This window comes from Mandrillus leucophaeus, unplaced genomic scaffold, assembly GCF_000951045.1.
Source record: "Mandrillus leucophaeus isolate KB7577 unplaced genomic scaffold, Mleu.le_1.0 Scaffold986, whole genome shotgun sequence".
NCBI classification, from domain to species: domain Eukaryota; kingdom Metazoa; phylum Chordata; class Mammalia; order Primates; family Cercopithecidae; genus Mandrillus; species Mandrillus leucophaeus.
Genome location: NW_012110763.1, coordinates 270,823 through 292,985, shown reverse-complemented (window position 1 = coordinate 292,985; position 22,163 = coordinate 270,823). Strand labels below are relative to the sequence as shown.

General features: G+C 51.2%; 1 protein-coding gene and 1 pseudogene across 2 annotated transcripts in view; both read right to left on the bottom strand.

The window, feature by feature from the left end:
- Nucleotides 1-6,601, bottom strand: part of LOC105532801 (coiled-coil domain-containing protein 86) — a 9,187-nt gene extending 2,586 nt beyond the window's left edge. The window contains exons 1-2 of the mRNA XM_011971089.1: nt 5,682-6,601; nt 525-654 (exon numbers count right to left, since the gene is read on the bottom strand). Of these exons, the coding sequence (XP_011826479.1) occupies nt 525-654; nt 5,682-6,439 (888 nt within the window). The 5' untranslated portion in view covers nt 6,440-6,601. The remainder of the gene's footprint in view (nt 1-524; nt 655-5,681) is intronic.
- A 1,554-nt stretch (nt 6,602-8,155) lies between these two features.
- Nucleotides 8,156-9,133, bottom strand: LOC105532802 (annotated as a pseudogene). Its single transcript, XR_001005047.1, has one exon. The product of XR_001005047.1 is annotated as a coiled-coil domain-containing protein 86 pseudogene (transcript).
- Nucleotides 9,134-22,163: the final 13,030 nt, after the last annotated feature.

The window sequence follows — 22,163 nt, the reverse complement described above, 5'->3', positions numbered from 1 at the left end:
CCCCGCCCCCCGCTGAAAAGTTCCTGGGAGATGTGGGTGAGGCTGTGACCCTTTACAGGGGCTTCCTGGCTCCGGGATGGGTGACAGGGGACAGAAGTGGAGGAAAGGTGTGGGGGCTGCTGCTTGGAGAACGACAGCAGCCATACCGGGGACATGGATTTCCAATCTGCAAGCCCTTCCCAACTGAGTAGGTTCCAGCAAAGGGCCCTCGACCCCATCTCACTGATGGCCCTACCCGCCAGGGCTTCCTCCTGGGCCTCTCCCCATGGCCTGCTGCTGGTCCTCCCGCTCCATCCCTGTCCCTGAGGCTCTTTCAGCAGCCCAGACTAAACTGGATGGTCCCCTGGGCCTCCCTGCCCTGTGGTCCCAGACTGCACTTCTGCTTCTGGCCAGGTGCCCTTCCTCCCTGGGGCCTTCAGATTCAAGAACATTTCTTAACCAAGTCGGCCTCCCCCAGGCACGCGTGGAAGCTCCCGCCTCAGGTTGTACCAGTAGACACCAGCTCAGCCTGGCTGGCCCCTCACCTGGCGGCGCCTCTCCTTCTCCTCCTCCAGGTGACGGGCAAAGTCCTTGGCCAGCTTCCTCTCCTGCCGTTCCTTCATCTTCCGCTGCCACGATGTGCGCAGGGGCTTGTCCTGAAGCATCTGGGAGAATCTGAAAGGGGGAGAGTGGGTGCGTACAGGGTCTGTGGGGCGAGCGCCACCCATGCCCTGTCTCTTCTCAGCCGTAGGCTCTGGACCTTCTTCCCCAGAGGCCAGGCAGAACCACCTCCTTGATGGCCCGACAGGCGGCCCTCCAGGTCTGCAGAAACTTGGCGTGGGAGGGAACCCTGACTGTGCTGGCTGCCATTTCTCAAGCCTTGGCTACATGCCTCTGACGTGGGTACTCCTATCTTCTCCACTTAGGGAAGAGCAGGCCAAGGTGCGGAAAGGTTAAATAGCTGACTAAAGATACCTTGTTCCTAAGTGGCAGTCAGGACTCGAACCCTGTCAGCGACTGCAGAGTCCAGGCTATGCACCCCTTGCTGTAAAGTTCTGCTGCTTCCGCCAAGCGCATTTGGCCCGGATGTGAATGCCTCTGGAGGTGGGGCGCTCACCCCCTATGGAGGCGGCCCATTCCATTTCAGAGCAGTGTGAGTGGTTAGAGTTCTGGGTAATGATTCAGAATCTTCCCCGCCAAGACTGGATGCGGTGGCTCATGCTTGTAATCCCAGCACTTTGGGAGGCCAAGGTGGGCGGATCACATGAGTCCAGGAGTTGGAGACCAGCCTGGCCAACATGGCAAAACCTACCAAGCCTACTAAAACCTACTAAAGTTTCTACTAAAGATACAAAAATTAGCTGGATGTGATGGTGTACGCCTATAATCCCAGCTACTTGGGAGGCTGAGGCACAACAATTGCTTGAGCCTGGGAGGTGGAGCTTGCAGTGAGCAGAGCGTGCGCCACTGCACTCCAGCCTGGGTGACAGAGCAAGACTGTGTCTCAAAAATAAAAAAAGAAAAAAGAAAAAGGAAAACAAGAATCTCTTCCCCCAGTTGGAGACGGAGTGTGCATCAGGGCTCTCAGGGAAATCTGAAAAGATCGACGATGATTTTAGAGTTACAGGAGAACTGAGCTCATCTCCATAAGAATGCATACTATAAGGATTTATGAATGGGATGATATATCTAGGATGTACTTTAAAATATTTCAGGGAAAAAAAAATGCCAAGGATTGGCCGGGCGCGGTGGCTCACGCCTGTAATACCAGCACTTTGGGAGGCTGAGGCGGGAGGATCACCTAAGGTCGGGAGTTCGAGACCAGTTTGACTAACATGGAGAAACCTTGTCTCTACTAAAAGTACAAAATTAGCTGGGCACAGTGGCAGGTGCCTGTAATCCCAGCTACTCACGAGGCTGAGGTAGGAGAATCGCTTGAACCCGGGAGGCGGAGGTTGCGGTGAGCCAAGATCGCACCATTGCACTCCAGCCTGGGCAACAAGAATGAAACGCTGTCTCAAAAAAAAAAAAAAAACCCCCAAGGATCAAAGATGAAACTAGACTAGTAAAATGCTGAACTGTGTTGATGCTGATAATGGGGACTTGAGAGCTTTGCTGTCTCTTTGTATGCTTGAAAATTTCCATTCAAAAAAAGTAAAAACAAAATGCAAAGAAGTGTCTGGTGGCCTCCGCATACTGAAGTTAGGCCTTTCTCTTTTAGATTCAAGGCCCATTTTGGTGTCCCTCGGCCCTGCCGACTTCTGGCCCCAGCTCCCTGATTTCCTTCTCCCCTTCTCAAAGTCCTGCCACCAGCTCCCTGATTTCCTTCTCCCCTTCCCAGGGCCCTGCCACTGAAGGCCTGGCCTCCTAAGCACTAAGAATGGGGCGCCACATGGACCTCCCTCATAACTGTAAAGCTGGGCTTCCCAAGCTGGGGTACAAGAACCCTGAAGGGACAAGGTGGTGGGAGCCTAGAGACACACAGAACCACAGGACACAGCGCTGCATCTCTGTAGAGCAGGGCTGTCAAACAACTTTCTGTGATGGTGCAAACATTCCACATTGACACCGTCTAATAAGGTAGCCACTAGTCATGGGTGGCTGCTGAGCGCTAGAAATGTGGTTGGTGTTGATAGAGAAACTGAATCTTACATTTTATTTAATTTTAATTAATTTAAATTTACATAGCCACATGTGGCTGGCAGCTAAGGTACTGAGGCAGGGCAGTTCCAGACCATCGGTTCTACCTGTGTATTGAAGGAACACAGGCCTGGGTTCCAAGTCCAACCACTTACCACCTGGGTGACCTTGAGCAAGGTAGTCTGAGTCTCAGCATCCTCTCCAGTGGAGATGAGAATCATTCCTAACCCAAAGGGTGGTAGGAGGTTTAATCCACACACACACACATAATAGGTGCTCCATAAACGCTACTCCTCAGAGAAGTCAGACAGCTTGCCCGAGGGGCACTACGGAGAAGGTGGCGTTTGGCATGAGCATGAAGGCAGGGCTGCAGCCAGGTCTCCCTCAGCACACACGCTTTCCCAGCTGTGGCTGTCTTCCTCCCTGCAGCAGGAGCTGCTTCCCATCCATCTCCCGGTTCACTCACCACCCACTGAGGCTGCTCCCTCAAAGATCCTAAACATCCATTTAGTGGCCCTACGGGGCCCCTCTCCACAGACCTGCCTGCAGCTTCGAAGCTGTTTTAGTTCTCTTGCAACAGCCTCCTTGTGGGTTTCCCTGCCTTCACCCCTGCCGGCCTACGTCTGTGTCCAGTAGCCAGGCTGATCTCACAAGTCAGGTCATTTCATTCCTTTGCTTGACACCCTTCCATGGCTCCCAAGCTCACTTAGGAAATCTGGAGTCCCTGCAGGGGTCACCAGGCCCTGCTGTCTCTCTGACCTCATCTGCTACTGTTTCCCCTTCTCCCCCTCATTCCAGCAGCAAGACCTCTGGAATACTTCTCAAGCGGGAGCTTGCTCCCGCCCCAATGCCTCTGAACTTCCCTTTCCTCTTGCCTGGATACTGTTTCCCCAGATCTCTGCCTGGCTTCCTCTGCTCAGGCCTCTTCATCTGCGAGGCCATCTCTGACCACTGTGACAATACCCAGCCCTCCCTGTTATTCTCTGGTCCCTATCCTGGTTTATTTTTCTTGAAAGTCTTTATTCCAGACATATCATGTGTGTACTTGTTCTTGATCTGTTTCCCACAATTACAACGTTTGCTTCAGGAGAGCAGAGGCTTTTTGTTCACAGCCATGTTTACCCCAGATCTGAGCAACTGGTTGATGAATGAACGAACTACCTTCTGTCCTCATTCATCCACTTGTTCAGCTTAGTGCCTGCCCGGCGTTGGGCTCTGGGGGATCTAGTCATTAGAGGTAAGTCCCCACTCTCACACTCTCATGGAGCCTCTGGTTTAAAGGATCACAGGCAGTCAATAAGAATCACGGAAATAAATAAGCATTTGTGCAAACAGAGGTGTTACAAAAGAGAAGGACAGCACACGATGAGAACATAAAGCACGGGGACTTAACCCTCGTTGGATAAGCGAGAGAGGCTTTTCAGAGAAGGTGACATTTGAGCTGAGCCCTGAAACATGAGTGGGGGACTGGCCAAGGGAAGAGCCTTTCAAACAGTGGGAACAGCACGTGTGAAGGCGCTGAGGAAGGAGGCAGCGTCACACACGGGGGAAACATGGAGGGGACGTCGGTGTGGAAGCTCTAGTGATGGAGGGGAGAGGAGGGTGGGCCTGCTGGCCTCATTAAGGAGGCTGGAGTGCGTGCTCTGAGTGAGCAACAGCGAGTCAGGAAGGGTCTGCAGTTGGGCAGGGAGCTGAGACCACAAACCCTCTCTCCAGACTTCTTGGTCAAGTGATCTGTGGCCTCCTACTCTGCTCCAGCTGCTGATTCTGTGTCTTGTGCGGGCCCCTCCCTTCTCCTCACCTGTGCATGGGCCCCCTTGAGCTCAGCAAGCCCATCTCACCTGCAGCATGAGTACCAGGACCCAAGCTTCACTCGCTCAACTTGCTCATCACCCTCTTCCCACCTGGACCAGCCTCCTCCAGTTCCACATGGCCATCAATGGCCCGGCCATTCTCCTGTGAGCCGCTGGGACAGGGCAGAGGGGTAGTGCCATCATCCACCTCTCCAACAGCTACAGTCACTCTAGCTTCAAAGTCTCTCTTATGGGAGACTTGCAATAAATTACTCTGTAAGCCTCAGTTTCTTCTGTTGAATCAGGGGTGGGGGGATAATACCCACAGCCTAGGGTTTTAAGGGTACAAGAAAAGGGCCTAGCACGAAGCCTGGCACGGAGTCAGCTTCTTCCCTGAAAACACCCCCCTTCCTCATGGCCCCTCACAGGCATGCATCCCGGACTCTCCCCTGTGGCTCCCATTAGCTTGAATTGGAACTGAACCCCACACCTCTCCTTCACGGCGGCCTAAACTCTTCCTTCTTCAGACGAGCCACTTCGTTCCTTCCTTAAATAAGCATTCATTGAGCATTTACTATGCTCTTGGCCCAGAAAGACAAGAAAGATCTCGTGCCTGCCCCTTAAGAAGGTTGCAATCCAATTCGAGGTGGATCTACAGGGATTGGGTAAAGGAGTTTTGCACACAGCCTTCGGAATCAGATCTGTGCTCAGATCCTGTGCCTACCACTCATTTAGCCTCGGTTTCCTCACACAAAAAACAGGAATACCACCACCTGCTTCACAGAGCTGATGTGCAGATTAAGTGTGATGATACGTGCTGTTCCATGTTTGAAAGGCTGTATATAATCAGTGCTCAGTAATACTTTTCATCTTAAAGGCAAATAACTGTAACAGACTATATTGGATGAAGACTTCACTGCTTTGATCAAGTAATGGCTGGTTTACTTGCTTCTGCCTCACTCACTAGAGAGGGCAGACAACAGTAAATGACTGTTGAACGAATACACAACTGAGGTGCTACAGGAGAGGCCCATAGGGACCCCGAAGAGGAAAGGCATCAGAGAAATTGATCTTTGAGGGCCTGGCCCCACCCCTCCGGGATCCCAGGTCATTTTACCACATTCTGATTGTAATTACCTGTTTGCTGACACCCTCACTAACGTGAGCTCTCTCTAACCCTGGGGCTATTCTCCAGGCTGCAGCAGGGCAAAGGCGGGGTCCCAACACCATAGAGAACGCCACCCCTGTCCAAGCTGTCCCCTACTTCACCTTTTCTTGGAGCGGTCCTTCCAAACTCGCCCCGATTTGGGCTTCCCCTTCGGGATTACAGGAAGCTCCTCTTTGTTCAACTTCTTGGACGCTGGGGCCTGGGATGAAGAACCTTTTCGCTTCTTTGCCCCGAGGCCGCCTGTCACCGTCTCCCCAGCTGGAGGTGGCTTGCTCGGCTCATGCTGACCCTGCGGGGAGCCAGGTGCCTTGGGTGTCAGCTCCAGTAGTGGCTGAGAGGGCTCCGGACCGGGAGCTTGCTGACCGGGGTAAGGCTCTGGTGATCCTGGGCCCGGCGGTAGCTGATGCTGGGGGGCCCCCGGGGTCAGCTCCTCCTTACTCTGGGCCAACTCCGAGGCCAGTACTCCCTGGTCCTGAGAACACTTTGATGCCTCCTCACTTGACTTCGGCTGACATCGTGGGGATTCAGGACGGGACTCCGGCTGTCTTTGAGGCGACTCCAGGTGTAGGTCTTGCTGACGCTGGGGGGACCCTGGGCCTGGCTCTGGCTGCACTTGGGGGGACTCCAAGCCTGCACCCTGTTGCAGACGGGGTGATCCTGGGCTTGTCTCCGGCGGTCTTTCCGGGGACCCCAGGCCAGCTTGCTGCACACTAGGAGGAGACCCAGGCTCCCTCGTTTCTTCTGGGTTCGACTGCAACTCCACAAGGGCCCGTCTCACCCGCGAAACTGAGGTGAGGCTCTCGGGGGATTCGGGCCTTAGGCCTCCCAGCCGTCGGCTGCGCCTTAGCGGTGTATCCATGCCTCAGCGGGTAAGTTTCCACACCCCTGCACACGTGCAGACCCCGCCGACAACCGGCGCCTTCCTATGACGTCATGAGTCGCCACGTCCGTGACGCGCAGGAGGGGCTGTTGCTGAGGCGGCCGTGTTGGTGAGGGATGCAGAGGCGGGACTGGGAGTGGGTGGGGTGGGGCTCAGCATGCGCATGCGCAATTCGCGCGGGCTTCGTTAAGTGATTGATGAGCCAGTCTTTTTTTCTAGGATTCGCTTTCGCCTTTCTTGCAAAGTTTCCTGGGGAAAGAAGAGCGAGCAAGTAGGAAAGGGAAAGTGGGAGGACCCATTTCAGGGAGAGAACAGAGTTGAAAAAAGGTCCGAGGAGCCTTAGGCAAGGCCCGATGGAAGTTTTGTGGCCAACTCCGGTGCAGTTGGGCAGGGTCCTGCCCTCCTTGGGCCTGTTTTCTCATTTGTAATATGGGTCATTTTGCACTAGCTTCGTGCATCCCAAATGACCCTGTCGGAGTCCTTCTCCCAGCAGCCTGAGGGAATGCTACCTGGGGGTCGTGGAGGTGGAAGATCGGTCTTTTACTGTGTTAATTGTTCACACTCTTGCTTCTCCCGTCCTGTGCTTCAGTATATAATCCATGGCTCTCACTTTTCAGCCTTTTCAACGTCTATGAGTGAAGCTGAGGTACCAATAAGATGCAGCACCTTTGTCCTGTGGCTCACCTGGGCCCTCGACCAGCTGCGTACGCTCCCACGTCCCTCTTCTTCTGCCCCAGTTCTAGAAACAGGTTGGATCATCTCTGATCTTCCTTTCAGCCCAGACAGTGGTTTTTGCCCGTGTGTCAACCTGCCTCGCCTCCCCTTCCTTCCCTTGCTATTCAACTGTAAATGTACTTTGCTTACTGAGCACTTTGGGACCTCACCAGTGAGCAGGTGTTGCCTTCTGGACCTCCCAGGGCCTAGAGAAGACTTTGGGGATGTGGGATTGGGAAATGTCGGGCTGTGTAGACCCTTCCTGTGAGACCTAGGAGTGAGGCTTTGATTTTCTTACAGCATGCTTCTTAGGAAGAACATCTTGGAAGCGGCCCAGTTGCGTGATTATTGGGACTGCCTGGGGTTGGCTATTAGAGGTCCCAGGGCCCCTGTCCGACATTCCAGTGGTTTCTTTTGAAACCATTCCATTGTTTCTCCAGCTGGGGGCTTGCGAGAGGGCCTGGGAAATTGTCCAAGAATATCAGGAGTCAGAGTGTCCTCAACTTCCTCATGTTCCCGAGCTAAGGAGGGAAAGAAGAGCGAGCAAGTAGGAAAGGGAAAGTGGGAGGACCCATTTCAGGGAGAGAACAGAGTTGAAAAAAGGTCCGAGGAGCCTTAGGCAAGGCCCGATGGAAGTTTTGTGGCCAACTCCGGTGCAGTTGGGCAGGGTCCTGCCCTCCTTGGGCCTGTTTTCTCATTTGTAATATGGGTCATTTTGCACTAGCTTCGTGCATCCCAAATGACCCTGTCGGAGTCCTTCTCCTGCCTCACTCACTAGAGAGGGCAGACAACAGTAAATGACTGTTGAACGAATACACAACTGAGGTGCTACAGGAGAGGCCCATAGGGACCCCGAAGAGGAAAGGCATCAGAGAAATTGATCTTTGAGGGCCTGGCCCCACCCCTCCGGGATCCCAGGTCATTTTACCACATTCTGATTGTAATTACCTGTTTGCTGACACCCTCACTAACGTGAGCTCTCTCTAACCCTGGGGCTATTCTCCAGGCTGCAGCAGGGCAAAGGCGGGGTCCCAACACCATAGAGAACGCCACCCCTGTCCAAGCTGTCCCCTACTTCACCTTTTCTTGGAGCGGTCCTTCCAAACTCGCCCCGATTTGGGCTTCCCCTTCGGGATTACAGGAAGCTCCTCTTTGTTCAACTTCTTGGACGCTGGGGCCTGGGATGAAGAACCTTTTCGCTTCTTTGCCCCGAGGCCGCCTGTCACCGTCTCCCCAGCTGGAGGTGGCTTGCTCGGCTCATGCTGACCCCGCGGGGAGCCAGGTGCCTTGGGTGTCAGCTCCAGTAGTGGCTGAGAGGGCTCCGGACCGGGAGCTTGCTGACCGGGGTAAGGCTCTGGTGATCCTGGGCCCGGCGGTAGCTGATGCTGGGGGGCCCCCGGGGTCAGCTCCTCCTTACTCTGGGCCAACTCCGAGGCCAGTACTCCCTGGTCCTGAGAACACTTTGATGCCTCCTCACTTGACTTCGGCTGACATCGTGGGGATTCAGGACGGGACTCCGGCTGTCTTTGAGGCGACTCCAGGTGTAGGTCTTGCTGACGCTGGGGGGACCCTGGGCCTGGCTCTGGCTGCACTTGGGGGGACTCCAAGCCTGCACCCTGTGGCAGACGGGGTGATCCTGGGCTTGTCTCCGGCGGTCTTTCCGGGGACCCCAGGCCAGCTTGCTGCACACTAGGAGGAGACCCAGGCTCCCTTGTTTCTTCTGGGTTCGACTGCAACTCCACAAGGGCCCGTCTCACCCGCGAAACTGAGGTGAGGCTCTCGGGGGATTCGGGCCTTAGGCCTCCCAGCCGTCGGCTGCGCCTTAGCGGTGTATCCATGCCTCAGCGGGTAAGTTTCCACACCCCTGCACACGTGCAGACCCCGCCGACAACCGGCGCCTTCCTATGACGTCATGAGTCGCCACGTCCGTGACGCGCAGGAGGGGCTGTTGCTGAGGCGGCCGTGTTGGTGAGGGATGCAGAGGCGGGACTGGGAGTGGGTGGGGTGGGGCTCAGCATGCGCATGCGCAATTCGCGCGGGCTTCGTTAAGTGATTGATGAGCCAGTCTTTTTTTCTAGGATTCGCTTTCGCCTTTCTTGCAAAGTTTCCTGGGGAAAGAAGAGCGAGCAAGTAGGAAAGGGAAAGTGGGAGGACCCATTTCAGGGAGAGAACAGAGTTGAAAAAAGGTCCGAGGAGCCTTAGGCAAGGCCCGATGGAAGTTTTGTGGCCAACTCCGGTGCAGTTGGGCAGGGTCCTGCCCTCCTTGGGCCTGTTTTCTCATTTGTAATATGGGTCATTTTGCACTAGCTTCGTGCATCCCAAATGACCCTGTCGGAGTCCTTCTCCCAGCAGCCTGAGGGAATGCTACCTGGGGGTCGTGGAGGTGGAAGATCGGTCTTTTACTGTGTTAATTGTTCACACTCTTGCTTCTCCCGTCCTGTGCTTCAGTATATAATCCATGGCTCTCACTTTTCAGCCTTTTCAACGTCTATGAGTGAAGCTGAGGTACCAATAAGATGCAGCACCTTTGTCCTGTGGCTCACCTGGGCCCTCGACCAGCTGCGTACGCTCCCACGTCCCTCTTCTTCTGCCCCAGTTCTAGAAACAGGTTGGATCATCTCTGATCTTCCTTTCAGCCCAGACAGTGGTTTTTGCCCGTGTGTCAACCTGCCTCGCCTCCCCTTCCTTCCCTTGCTATTCAACTGTAAATGTACTTTGCTTACTGAGCACTTTGGGACCTCACCAGTGAGCAGGTGTTGCCTTCTGGACCTCCCAGGGCCTAGAGAAGACTTTGGGGATGTGGGATTGGGAAATGTCGGGCTGTGTAGACCCTTCCTGTGAGACCTAGGAGTGAGGCTTTGATTTTCTTACAGCATGCTTCTTAGGAAGAACATCTTGGAAGCGGCCCAGTTGCGTGATTATTGGGACTGCCTGGGGTTGGCTATTAGAGGTCCCAGGGCCCCTGTCCGACATTCCAGTGGTTTCTTTTGAAACCATTCCATTGTTTCTCCAGCTGGGGGCTTGCGAGAGGGCCTGGGAAATTGTCCAAGAATATCAGGAGTCAGAGTGTCCTCAACTTCCTCATGTTCCTGAGCTAAGGAGACCCCTGCAGGGGGACTTCGCCTGCCTTGCTACTCCTCCCCTGCCATGCAGCTGTCCACAGGAGAAGCAGCTGGGACACCTCGCCCAGCTCTTCCACCCCCCAACTGTCAGAGGAGTGAGTTCCATTCAGTTCCTTAAATGCCCTGCCCCTGCCTAGAGATCCCAATGATCCGACACTCAAAACCAAGCCTGGCAGGCATTGCCAGGGTGCTGGAGGAGACTGTATGCCCCTCTGCCCTGCTCCAGTCCCCCTAGGCTTGCCCTGCCTCCTAAGCTCTTGTCCCCAGCTGGAGGGATCACTCTCCAGTGCCGACTGGATCATATCCTAGTCTAACCTGAAATACTTCAGAGTGATCTCAGGTTTTCACCAGAGAGAGGGAGATGTTTTTCAGAGGAGGCCTTGGGGTGTCCCCCTGACATTTGGAAGCACTTTGTCAACCTCAGCATCAGGTGGGCTCTGGCCCAGAACCCCCTACTCCCACCTGAGCTCAGTTTGTCATTGTCATTATACATGGTGTGCAGAGGCCTTGAGTAGACTCCTGAAATTTTCAGAAGAGCCTGGTGTGGTGGTTGCTGTTGGGACCCTGTCCCCTTACACTCCTTTGCTTTCTTTTAAAAATTATTAATTTTGAGACAGGGTCTTGCTCTGTTGTCCAGGCTGGAGTGCAGTGGCACAATCACAGCTCACTGCAGCCTTGACCTCTGAGGCCCCAGGGAATCCTCCTGAGCCTCCTGAGTAGCTGGCACCACAGGCTCATGCCACCATGCCGGGCTGTTTTTAGTTTTTGCAGAGACAGGGTCTCCCTGTGTTGCTCAGGCTGGTCTTGAACTCCTGGGCTCAAGTGATCCTCCTGCCTCGGCCTCCCAAAGTGTTGGGATTACAGGCATGAGCCACTGTGCCTGGCCGCTCCTTTGCTTTTATTGCAGCTTTCTACATCCCAGCTTTCTTGCCTTTGGGTGGTAGGATACTGAGGGGCTTCTCTGCAGCCCCCAGAGTCCCCCAGCAGGATTGAACTTGTATTGCCCACAAAGGTAACCTGCTCATGCACCCTCTTTTGGCTTCATCCCTGTCTCATTTCCCCATTTTCTTATAGATGCTTGCTGGGGTCATTTTCAGAGGAGTCAAATATTGTACTTAATCCTCTTCTCAGAGTTGGCTTCTGGAGAAAGCTAGCCCGAAACACTGGTGCCGGCCATGATTGGTCCAGGCATTGTTTCAAGCACTCTGCAAGTACAAATCCATTTCTTAATGCTTCTCCCAACAATCCTGTGAGGCAGGTACAGTTGTTATTACTCCCATTTCACAGATAAAGAAACTGAGAGGCTGAGTGTGGTGGCTCACATCTGTAATCCCAGTACTTTGGGAGGCCGAGGCAGGCGGATCACTGGCGGCCAGGAGTTCAAGACCAGCCTGGCCAACATCCCAAAACCCCATCTCAACTGAAAGTACAAAAATTAGCTGGGCATGGTGGCAGGCACCTCGAGTCCCAGCTACTCAGGAGGCTGAGACAGGAGAATTGCTTGAACCTGGGAGGTAGAGGTTGCAGTGAACCGAGATCATGCCACTGCACTCCAACCTGGGTGACAGAGCAAGACTCTGTCACAAAAAAAAAAAAAAAAAAAAGAGAGAGAGAGAGAGAAAGAGAGAGAAAGAAACGAAAAGACTGAGGCACAGAGAGGCTGAGACACTTGTAAAGTTCACACAACAAATAAGTGGTGGAAGCAAAATCCATACCTAGACTGTCTGATTCCAGAGCCACAACTCTTAGCAGTAAATCTGCCTATTACCCAGGCAAGGAAACAGGCATGGGAAGGCTAAGGTGCTTGCCCCAAATCAGACGCGACACATTCAGGAGCCAGGATTGTGGTTCCAGAGGTGGCATGCTTAGCTGCCTTGCAGCTGCCCCCACGTGGGCCCTGCTCACCTATTCCTCACCCTGATCCTGGTCTGTGTGCTGGGAGGTGCTGGGTACCACCTGGCACACACCATCGTGCAGAATGTGCCAAATCAGCAATACCAGCTTTTTTATGTAACCTGAGATCTGCCGACTGACGGAAACCAAGCGCTGGCAGATGGACGGAAGATAGGGATCAGGTGTTCTCCTCTGAGTCATTGACCTCCCCTCAGCTAAGGGGTGCTGCGGTTGAGAGGGTCTGACAGTTCCCAGATGTCAGGGACCTGGGTCCCCAAGGCTCTCTGTTCAACACCTCGCCTTGCCTGTGATCTCAGGTTTTCGCCAGAGAGAGGGAGGTGTGTTTTAGAGGAGGCCTTTGGGTGGGTCCCCAAACACTTGGAGGCACTTTGTCAGCCTCAGCATCAGGTGGGCTCTGGCCCAGAACCGCCTACTCCCACCTGAGCTCAGTTTGTCATTGTCATTATACGTGGTATGCAGAGGCCCAGAGGTGACTCCTGAAATTTTCAGAAGAGTCTGGTGTGGTGGTGTACTTGCAGAGCGCTTGAAACAATGCCTGGACCAATCACTGCTTGCCCCAGTGTTTCAGGCTGGGTTTCTCCAGAAGCCAACTCTGAGAGAAGGACAGGGAAAGGGCCCTGGCGGTCACCGGCAGCGTTAACTGAGCACTTACCATGCATTGTTTCAAGCACTCTGCAAGTACAAATCCATGTCTTAATGCTTCTCCCAATAATCCTGTGAGGCAGGTGCAGTTGGTATTACTCCCATTTTACAGATAAACTGAGAGGCTGGGTGCGGTGGCCCACGTCTGTAATCCTAGTACTTTGGGAGGTCGAGGCAGGTGGATCACTGGATGCCGGGAGTTCAAGACCAGCCTGGCCAATTCAACATGTTTTTTTGATTTTACTGACCAGCCTCTGGTTCGGGAGGGTGATGTTCAGCAGGAGCACGGTGCTCGATATGTGTTTGTTGAATGAATCTATCCTCATTATGACCTTACAGGGCTGGGGTGATCATCCTCATTTTACTGACCAGGAAATCCCACTCCCAGAGAGGCTGCGCTTCAGGGCCAGGGTGACGCAAGGAGAGGGCGCAGGGTGAAGTCCGGAGCTCAGGGCTTCTTGACTCTAAGCCCTAAACCTCCACCTCCACCAGGCCCAGGACTGGGACATGGGGCCGACTCAGTCTGGGGTGTCATTGGCAACCAGGATGTTGCTGAGCATGGCAGGAGTGAAGGCAGGACCCAGATGCACGGAGGTGCAATTGGGCCTCAGCTAATCTTCATTGTGCTGCAAGGATCCAAGCTGCTCTGTCTTTCGCTCAGAGCTCTCTCAAATATTTGAAGTCAGTTTTCTTGTAGCTTTTCCAGAATTGTCTTTTATCCAGGTTAAGCATCTCCTGTTCCTCCCATAACATGATAAGTCTTTGGGAAAGACACCAGTTCTCTACAATGCTTCCAGAATGTGGGGCCCAGAGCTCCTTCTGGCACTAAGGTTAACTGCCCCATGGACAGCTGAGTGGATTTGTCACCTCCCTCCTCCATGATCTGTATCAGTGTGGCCAAGATTGCATTCAAGCCATCCCATGGACATCTGATTGAAACCCTCAGTCTGGTTCCCGCCACTGTCAGGCTCCCTTGCTCCCAGCACCTCCTTGCTCTGATCTTGGACATGAACTGTTGGCTTTCTTGGATAGTGCAGGATTCTTCATCTGTCCCTGTTGCATTTTGTTTTTACCTCTCTGGGAGTCCAGCTCGCCTCCTTCAGTAGTTACCCCACTTTCTCTTTTGCATGTGTGAAGAGCTGCTTCTAGGTACCTTGAATCAGGTGCCACTGAGAACATGGAACAGGACCAGAGTGATTGTGTGAGTTCTTATCGTGTGTGCTTATCTCAGAGGCTCATCTGTGCTGCACGCTTCCAACAGCTCACTATCAGTTTCAGGTCCTTGAGAGGAGGTGAGAAGGGACCTCAGTAGAGGGGCTAAAAGATGGGGGAGGATGAAATGGTACTTGGGACCCCAGCTTGAGACCTCCCAGCTGCCCCTACAGGGCATTGCCAGGGTGCAGAGAAGCTGCCTGGCCTGGGAGAGGCCCACTTTGCAAAGCTCTCATGTATCTGCCCCTGCTCAGGGCTGAGGAGAGCAGAGCTTATCTCCTGATCCTCTCACAGTATATGCAGGTTCTGCTGAAACAGGAAGGGGCCAGACCTTCTACTCCCAGGTCACCATGGGGAAGGGGAGGAGGAGACAAGACCTCCTCTCCCTCCTCAGGCACCTGCCAGCTTCCACAGCCTTTCCAAGGCAGGCCAAGAAGAGGTGGGGTGGGTTGGGTAATGAACACCTGAACCAGATGGAAAGTAGTTAACTCAAGAAGGGGGCGTGGCATCTCATACCCCATTCTAACCTCACCCCAGTGTGTCCAACAGCAATGCTTTTCAAACTTCAGTGAATGTTGGCATCATGGAGGGGGTGTGTTAAAACACAGATTCCTGGGCTCCAACACCCCCAAATTAAGATTCATGATTTTGCATTTCTTCTTTCTTTCTTTCTTTCTTTTTTTTTTTTGAGATGGAGTCTCACTCTCTCGCCCAGGCTGGAGTGCAGTGGTGTGATCTTGGTTCACGGCAACCTCTGCCTCCCGGGTTCAAGCGATTCTTCTGCCTCAGCCTCCCAAGTAGCTGGCACTACAGGCATGCACCACCACGCCAGCTAATTCTAATTTTTGTAATTTTGGTAGAGACGGGGTTTCACCATGTTGGCCAAGCTGGGTTCAAATTCCTGACCTCAGGTGATCCGCCCGCCTTGGCCTCCCAAAGTGCTGGGATTACAGGTGTGAGCCACCATGCCCGGACTGAATTTGCATTTCTAACAAGCTCTCAGGTGCTGCTGCTGCTGCTGCTGGTCCACAGACCACACTTTAAGGAGCAGTATCTGGTGGGAAGGAATGAGCAATGCAAGAAGAGCTTTCTTTGCCTTCTGTCTAGGGCAGGGGCTGAGTTCATCATACCATCGTTCATTTATTCACCAGTCTTTTTTGAATGTTTACTTCATGACAGGTGTCACGAAGAGGTACAACAGGGAAGAGGGCAATCATGGTCCCTGCCTTAGTGGATCTTACAGGATCTTGGAGGCACAGATAACAAACACCGGAATCTGAAAATTATCCTTTGAGGAAGGCTGAGCAAGGATTAATTCCCCTATTTTACAGGTAAGGAGATGGTATCTCAGAGAAGTTACCTGACTTGTTGAAAGTTACCCAAATGTTAAGTCACAGGACTTGAACTCAGGACTTCTCAACTCAGAATCTGGCCCCTATTCCCTGGCTATGAGCCATCTCAGCTTCATGGGGCTGCATTTAGATGGGAGAGCTATAGACCTTGTGATTATGTTGCCAGTGGGTGAAAGCTGTGGGCTTCCTTCCCGTGTGTGGAAGAAGAGCTTAGGCAGACAGATGGGTAAGCACACATGTTTACATCCCATACATATGGACTCTCAGTTCCTAAGACCTGAAAAATCACAGTTTCATAGTGAGTCACTTCCCCTCCCTTCCTCTCTGTTCACTTCTCCCTATTCTCTCATTTCCTCTAATATTTGGCTTCCTCTCTGTTCACTCCTCCCTATTTTCTCATTTCCTCTAAAGCTGTGACCTTGCACAGTGGGAGATCTGCCTAAGTAATGGTCATCCCTTCCAATCAATATGATGGCTTCATCTCAGTGGTAACCCCTGGAGACCCTGCCTTGGTGACCAAGGAGGAGCATACCGGGAGCAAATTATCAGACCTTCCCAGAAGCATGGATCAGCTTGGTTCCTGCTTTCTTGATTCCTTGGTTCCTGTTGACCATGTGATAGGGAAAATCTCTGCTTTCTCTACCACTGAGTTTCTCTGACACTCTAGTGGTGACCAAAACTAGCCCCAAATCTGATTCAGTGGGCTCATACAGTGCCAGGTTGGTGAGATAAGCCCTCCCCCGAGTCAACAGTCTCCTTTCTCTGTTCTCATGAAGCAAACAGAACGTGAGCCCCCCAAGGATGGAGCAACTCCTGGACCCCACTGGATCAACAAGGCTCGTTCTTCTGGGTCTCAGATGCCATGGCGCATTCTTTCAAAGGACGGTTATAGAAACAAGCAGATCATTTCCCCAAAAAGGCCCACCGATGGAAAAGTACGTCACTTAGGGTAAGCTTTCCGGACATAGGAATGGTCCGCAGTCTTGATGAGAACACATTTTATTGCAGTGAATTAAACATCATAAAAATGGATCAGTTCCATTGGCAGTTTAAATGATTGAGATTCTTTCCAGAGTAGCTACGAAGGCTTTGGCAGATATTACCCCATTTAATTCTCTGAGATTCTTTCCAGGGTAGCTACAAAGGCTTTGGCAGATATGACCCCATTTAATCCTCACAGCAACCTCACGAGGAAGTTAATATTGCCGCACTGTTTCTCAGAGGTGGAGAAATTGCCCAGGGACGGGCAGCTGGTAAGTGGCACAGTGAGGGTTTAAATCTAGCACTGTGCTTCCAAAGTGTGTACAGTTTCACCCACACTGCTTTGCCTCTGTGTTTTAGGCACTTGACCTAAATCAAGAATGAGTCTCCTCTCTAGCCCAGGCCTAATTTTTCTATTCTTTGAAAATAAGGCAGAAATTTCAGATCATTACGAATACCTGCTCTACAGGGCAGGGGCTGATCAACTGAAGTGTTGTTCTGCTGCTGTTTTATTCTCTGCTCCAAACCAAGGATTATGCAACACTCAGATATTATCTTCTGCTTGAGTGGTTTTTGCTCTCTGCTTTCAAGATGACTCTGGGTAGATGAAGATATCCCACTTGTTCGGAAATTAGACACAGGTCGTGTAGAACATTGCGTTTTCCCAAGTTGGCCTCAAAAGTATCTCCTATCCATGTGCTCTTACCGTGTGACCTAGATACCCCCTTCCCTCCAGTAGTGGGGTCTACACTTCAAACCTGCACGGATCTTTGTAATCGCCCTGGACAAGTATGGCAGGACTGTTGCCATGTGACTTCTTCATGTTATTTGCAGAGACAGAGTCTTACTCTGTTGCCCAGCCTACTTAGATCATAGCTCACTGTAGCCTCAAAATCCTGGGCTCAAGCGATCCTCCTGCCTTAGCCTCCTGAGTAACTGGGACTACAGGTGGACACTGCCACACTTGGATAATTATTATTATTGTGTTTTTGTTTGTTTTTTGTTTGTTTGTTGTTTGTTGTTTGCAGAGGTCCTGCTATGATCCTGCTATGTTACCTAAGCTGGTCTTGAACTCCTGGCCTCAAGCCATCCTCCTGCCTCAGCCTCCCAAAGTGCCAAGATTACAGGCATGAGCCACTGCACACCCAGCATGCCATGTGACATCTGAGGCTAGATTATAAGAATGTTGTGAGCTTCCACCGGGCTTTCATGGACAGGATGCTAACTCTTGGAACTCAGCCACCATGTTGTGAGGAAGTCCAAGTCATCCCACATGGAGAGGCGTGTGAAGGTGCTCTAGCTCACAGCCCAGCTGAGGTCCCGGCTGACAGCCTGCATCAGCTGCCAGGCATGAGTGAAGATGCTTCCAGATGATTCTAGCTCCCTCTCATCAGATCACTCTCAACTTGAATTCTTCCCAGCAGAGGCTCCAGAAATCATAGAACAGAGATCACCTCTTCCTGCTCTGCTTTGTCCAAGTTATGGGCTGTAAAATCTATGAGCATGATAGCATGATTGTTTTACGCCAGAAAGTTTTGGGGGTGGTTTGTGACATAGCAACTGGTACAGAAATTATTTGCTAACAAGCAGGCATCTCTCTCAAGGGGGAAAGTCTTATGGTCATTTTTGCGCCCTTTACTGGGGCAAATATGATTGGTAGGGGCGATGCCCATCATAGCACCATTGCTTCATCAGAGGCCGTTTGGATCAGTGAGCCTTTCCATGTTCTTTAGTCACAATATGTTAATATATTTTACTAGTCCATTTCCTACTGACTAGAATATCAGTTCCCTATGATAGGTTTTTCCCCCATTTTGTTTGTTCCTATATCCCCAAAACCCAAACTAGTACAGGTGCTCCTCAACTTATGATGCGGTTACCTCCCAATAAACCCACCATAAAGTTGAAAAATCCTAAGTTGAACCATCTTAAGTTGAGGACCATTTGTGCTTGGTAATCGCTTAATAAATAATTGTCAGATGAATGGTTACAAAACAAGCATCAAGTGGGCAAACGTTTTGATAATGATTCCTGGAGAGAATTTTGCTAACATTACCATGTTCTAGTTGTTATGATAATGTGAAATTACTTTCTGGATAAGGACAAGTTCACATTGTGGTGGGAATTTCTGGAGAATAATAGTTAAACGTTCCCACTTTTTCTTAAAATAGAGAACACAAAATAATCATTAGGAAAGGTATGATGAGTATTAGGGGCACGTCAGGTCCGTACTTAGGAGTTTGTTCAAGGAGTGATTCGAGTCAACCTTCCTTTGTTGCCTGGCATATGCTGGCTATCATAGGGACCACAAAAAAGTGGAAGATGTAGATGCTGTCCTCAAACTGTGTTGAGTCCAGCTGGGGAGAGATAAGATTGGAATCTATATACAGATAGTGCAATAAGGCAAGCTAGGTCCAGTGGTGAAACTGATAGGGTTTCACCAGTTGAGGCCCCCAAGGGTGAGAGAATGTCAAAGAAGACTTCCTGGAGGAGGCAAGTTAAAGGGAATTAATGGGTTGGGCAGGTGGGCAGCTTCCTGATACACTAATCAGAGGAACACTGAAACCACAGGGATCCATCAGAAATCTGCTGCCTGTTTACTCAGGTTTCCACCTGCAGATTCTCACATAGCTGGTGGAAATGAAACTGACGTCCGTTTTGCCAAAATAGACGATGCCCCTAAGTAGAAAGAAAAGTTACTCCTCCCCAGCACCAGCCTACCTCTGTGGGGGTATTTCTGCAATGTGCATTCCAAGTTGCTGCATCCACTGGCCAGCCTGGCTGTGAGATCAGCCAGCCGGCAGCCCCGGCAGTGGACATGGCTGGGCAGCCTGAATTCTGAAACCAATTAATATACTGCAAATAACTGTTTACCAAGAAGATATCTGCAAGCCTTAAAAAATATCTCCTAAAAAGTTGTCCACCTGTAGTCCCAGCTACTGGGGAGGCTGAGATTGGAGGATTGCTTGAGCCTACAAGTTTGAGGCTGTGGTGAGCTATGATTGCATCACTGCACACCAGCCTGGGCAACCAAGTGAGACACCGTCACTGTAACCACAAACGCCTGAAAACAGCCAATAAATGTATCTAGAATAAGACTTGTTATTGCTTCTGCAGTAATTTCTGCTATTTACAAATGCGGGAGAGTGGGTGAGCAATGCTTTCCAGTTGTGAGTCAGGGAAGAATTGGGAAAGACAATTCCAAAATCAATTCCTGTTGACAATTCCTGTTGGTGTGTGTAATACATCTCCACTTTGAACACGAAGAAAGGGGGTTACGATTTTTATTAATGTGAAAATGACTTCTTGCTATCCTCACTCAGTTGAAATGAAACATATTTGATTATCAATTTGGAAGGGTGCCAAATTTTTAGTCTGCCCCCAGGCGCCCGAGTGTTTCTGATCTGTCCTCCAAGCAGGACCTGTGGCAGGCCACACAATCCTGTTGGTGACATAAGACTAAGAATTCATGTGGAATAATCTCGAAATGCCCCAAAGGCCATGATTAGCACCTGGAGTGAGGAGAGCTCAGGGTAACCACAACTGGAGGAGCAGGTGTCAATGGAAGCCCAAAGGTACCAGCTTAGTGTCTCTGAACCATGACATTCCTGGCTGTTCCCTCCTTGACCAATTCTGTTCCATTCTGCAGATAAATATCTTTCCAAATGCAGCCTTGAGTGGAGCTGACCCCGCTGGTACCAGTAGCCTCAGCAGGTGCCCGCAAATATCTGAGACTGGTATCTGCCTGGCCAGGGCATTCATGAATTCTTTGCCCAGAGCAGGTGCTCAAGTTCAATGCTCGATGCTTCACTGCCACCTGGTGGCCTTATGTTGCAAGTCTCTGGAGCTGCCTGTGTGTAGAGAGCCACTCTCCCAGGGTTTATCCTCCAAACAGGAACATCTGTCTAGATGGGAAACTGGGTGCAAACTAGGTCTATGCCACGGAGACATATGGTCACTGTTTTGGAGTCTCCCAGTTACTGGGATATGCATTCTGCAATAGGCTGTCATGTGACAGAGGTGGGAACCAGGAAGCGCTGCTCTCTGAATGTTTGTCAGTGGCTGGATAATCCTCTTGCTCCTCCAGGGCGAGGTGTCTGGGTTATGTCATTTCTTTCTGAATCAGTGATATACAATTTGCTAATGTGAGGCCTTGGGCAAGGTGTTCAATAAGGCAGCGCTTTCAGAGTGTCTTCTAGAAGCAGTCTCTATTCTAAGGTAGAGCTTTACATATATTAACTCAGAGAGTCTTCACCACAATCCTGTGAGGTGGGAATTAGCATTAGCCCCATTTTACATTTGAGGAAGTGGAGGTCCAGAAAGGTTAAGAAATTTGCCTAAGATCACACAGCTAGGGAAGGAAAGACTCAAGAGTCAAACCCAGACGGTCTGGCCCCGAGTTGGCACTCTTAGCCATCATATCTTCTGGGACTCAGTTTTCTCATCTATACATAGACTATGTTCTTTCCAACACGTACGTACCTATGATAAAGTTTAATTTATAAGTTAGGTTCAGTAAGAGATGAGAAATAATAGAATTAAAATATACTGTAATAAAAGTTATATCACTTTGGGAGGCCGAGGTGGGCGGATCACTTGAGTTCAGGAGTTTGCGATCAACCTGGTCAACAAAGCAAAACCCCGTCTCTACTAAAAATAAAAAAAATAGCCAGGCGTGGTGGCACAAGCCTGTAATCCCAGCTCCTTGGGAGTCTGAGTCAGGAGAAGCACCTGACTCTGGGAAGTGGAGGTTGCAGTGAGCCGAGATCACACCACTGCACTCCAGCCTGGGTGACAGAGCGACACTCCATCTCAAAAAAAAAGTTATATGAATGTGGTCTTTCCAAATATACTGTACTCAACTTTTTTTTTTTTTTTTTTGGAGACAGAGTCTCGCTCTGTTGCCCAGGCTGGAGTGAAGTGGCACGATCTCGGCTCACTGCAGCCTCTGCCTCCCAGGTTCAAGAGATTCTCATGCCTCAGTCTCCCAAGTAGCTGGGATTACAGGCACGTGCCACCAGGCCTGGCTAATTTTCACATTTTTAGTAAAGATGGTGTTTCGCCATGTTAGCCAGGCTGGTCTTGAATTCCTGACCCCAGGTGATCCACCTGCTTTGGCCTCCCAAAGTGCTGGGATTACAGGAGTGAGTCACTGTGCCCGGCCAGCTGTTTTTGGGCTGTGGTGGACCATGGATAACAGAAATCACAGAAAGTGGAACCTCATGTCAGAGGGGACTTCTGAATACATTCAGATTGCTTACTACCTATACACTTGTCTGCATTGAACATTTTTCTGAGAATTGCTTGGGTACCTTGGGTTGGGATGGAATACATAACGTTTCCCATTTGCAGTCATGAAAATATATTTCTTTTTTAGACAGAGTCTCACTTTATCACCCAAGCTGGAGTGCAGTGGCGCGATCTTGGCTCACTGCAACCTCTGCCTCCTGGGTTCAAGCAATTCATGTGCCTCAGCCTTCTGAGTAGCTGGAATCACAGGTGCACGCCACCATGCCTGACTAACTTGTGTAGTTTTAGTGGAGACGAGGTTTCACCATATTGGCCAGGCTGGTCTTGAATTCCTGACTTTAAGTGACCCGCCTGCCTTGGTCTCCCAAAGTGCTGGGATTATAAGGGTGAGCCACCGTGCCCGGCCATATTCATGAAAATATTTTTTTTTTTGAGACGGAGTCTCGCTCTGTTGCCCAGGCTGGAGTGCAGTGGCCGGATCTCAGCTCACTGCAAGCTCTGCCTCCCGGGTTTACG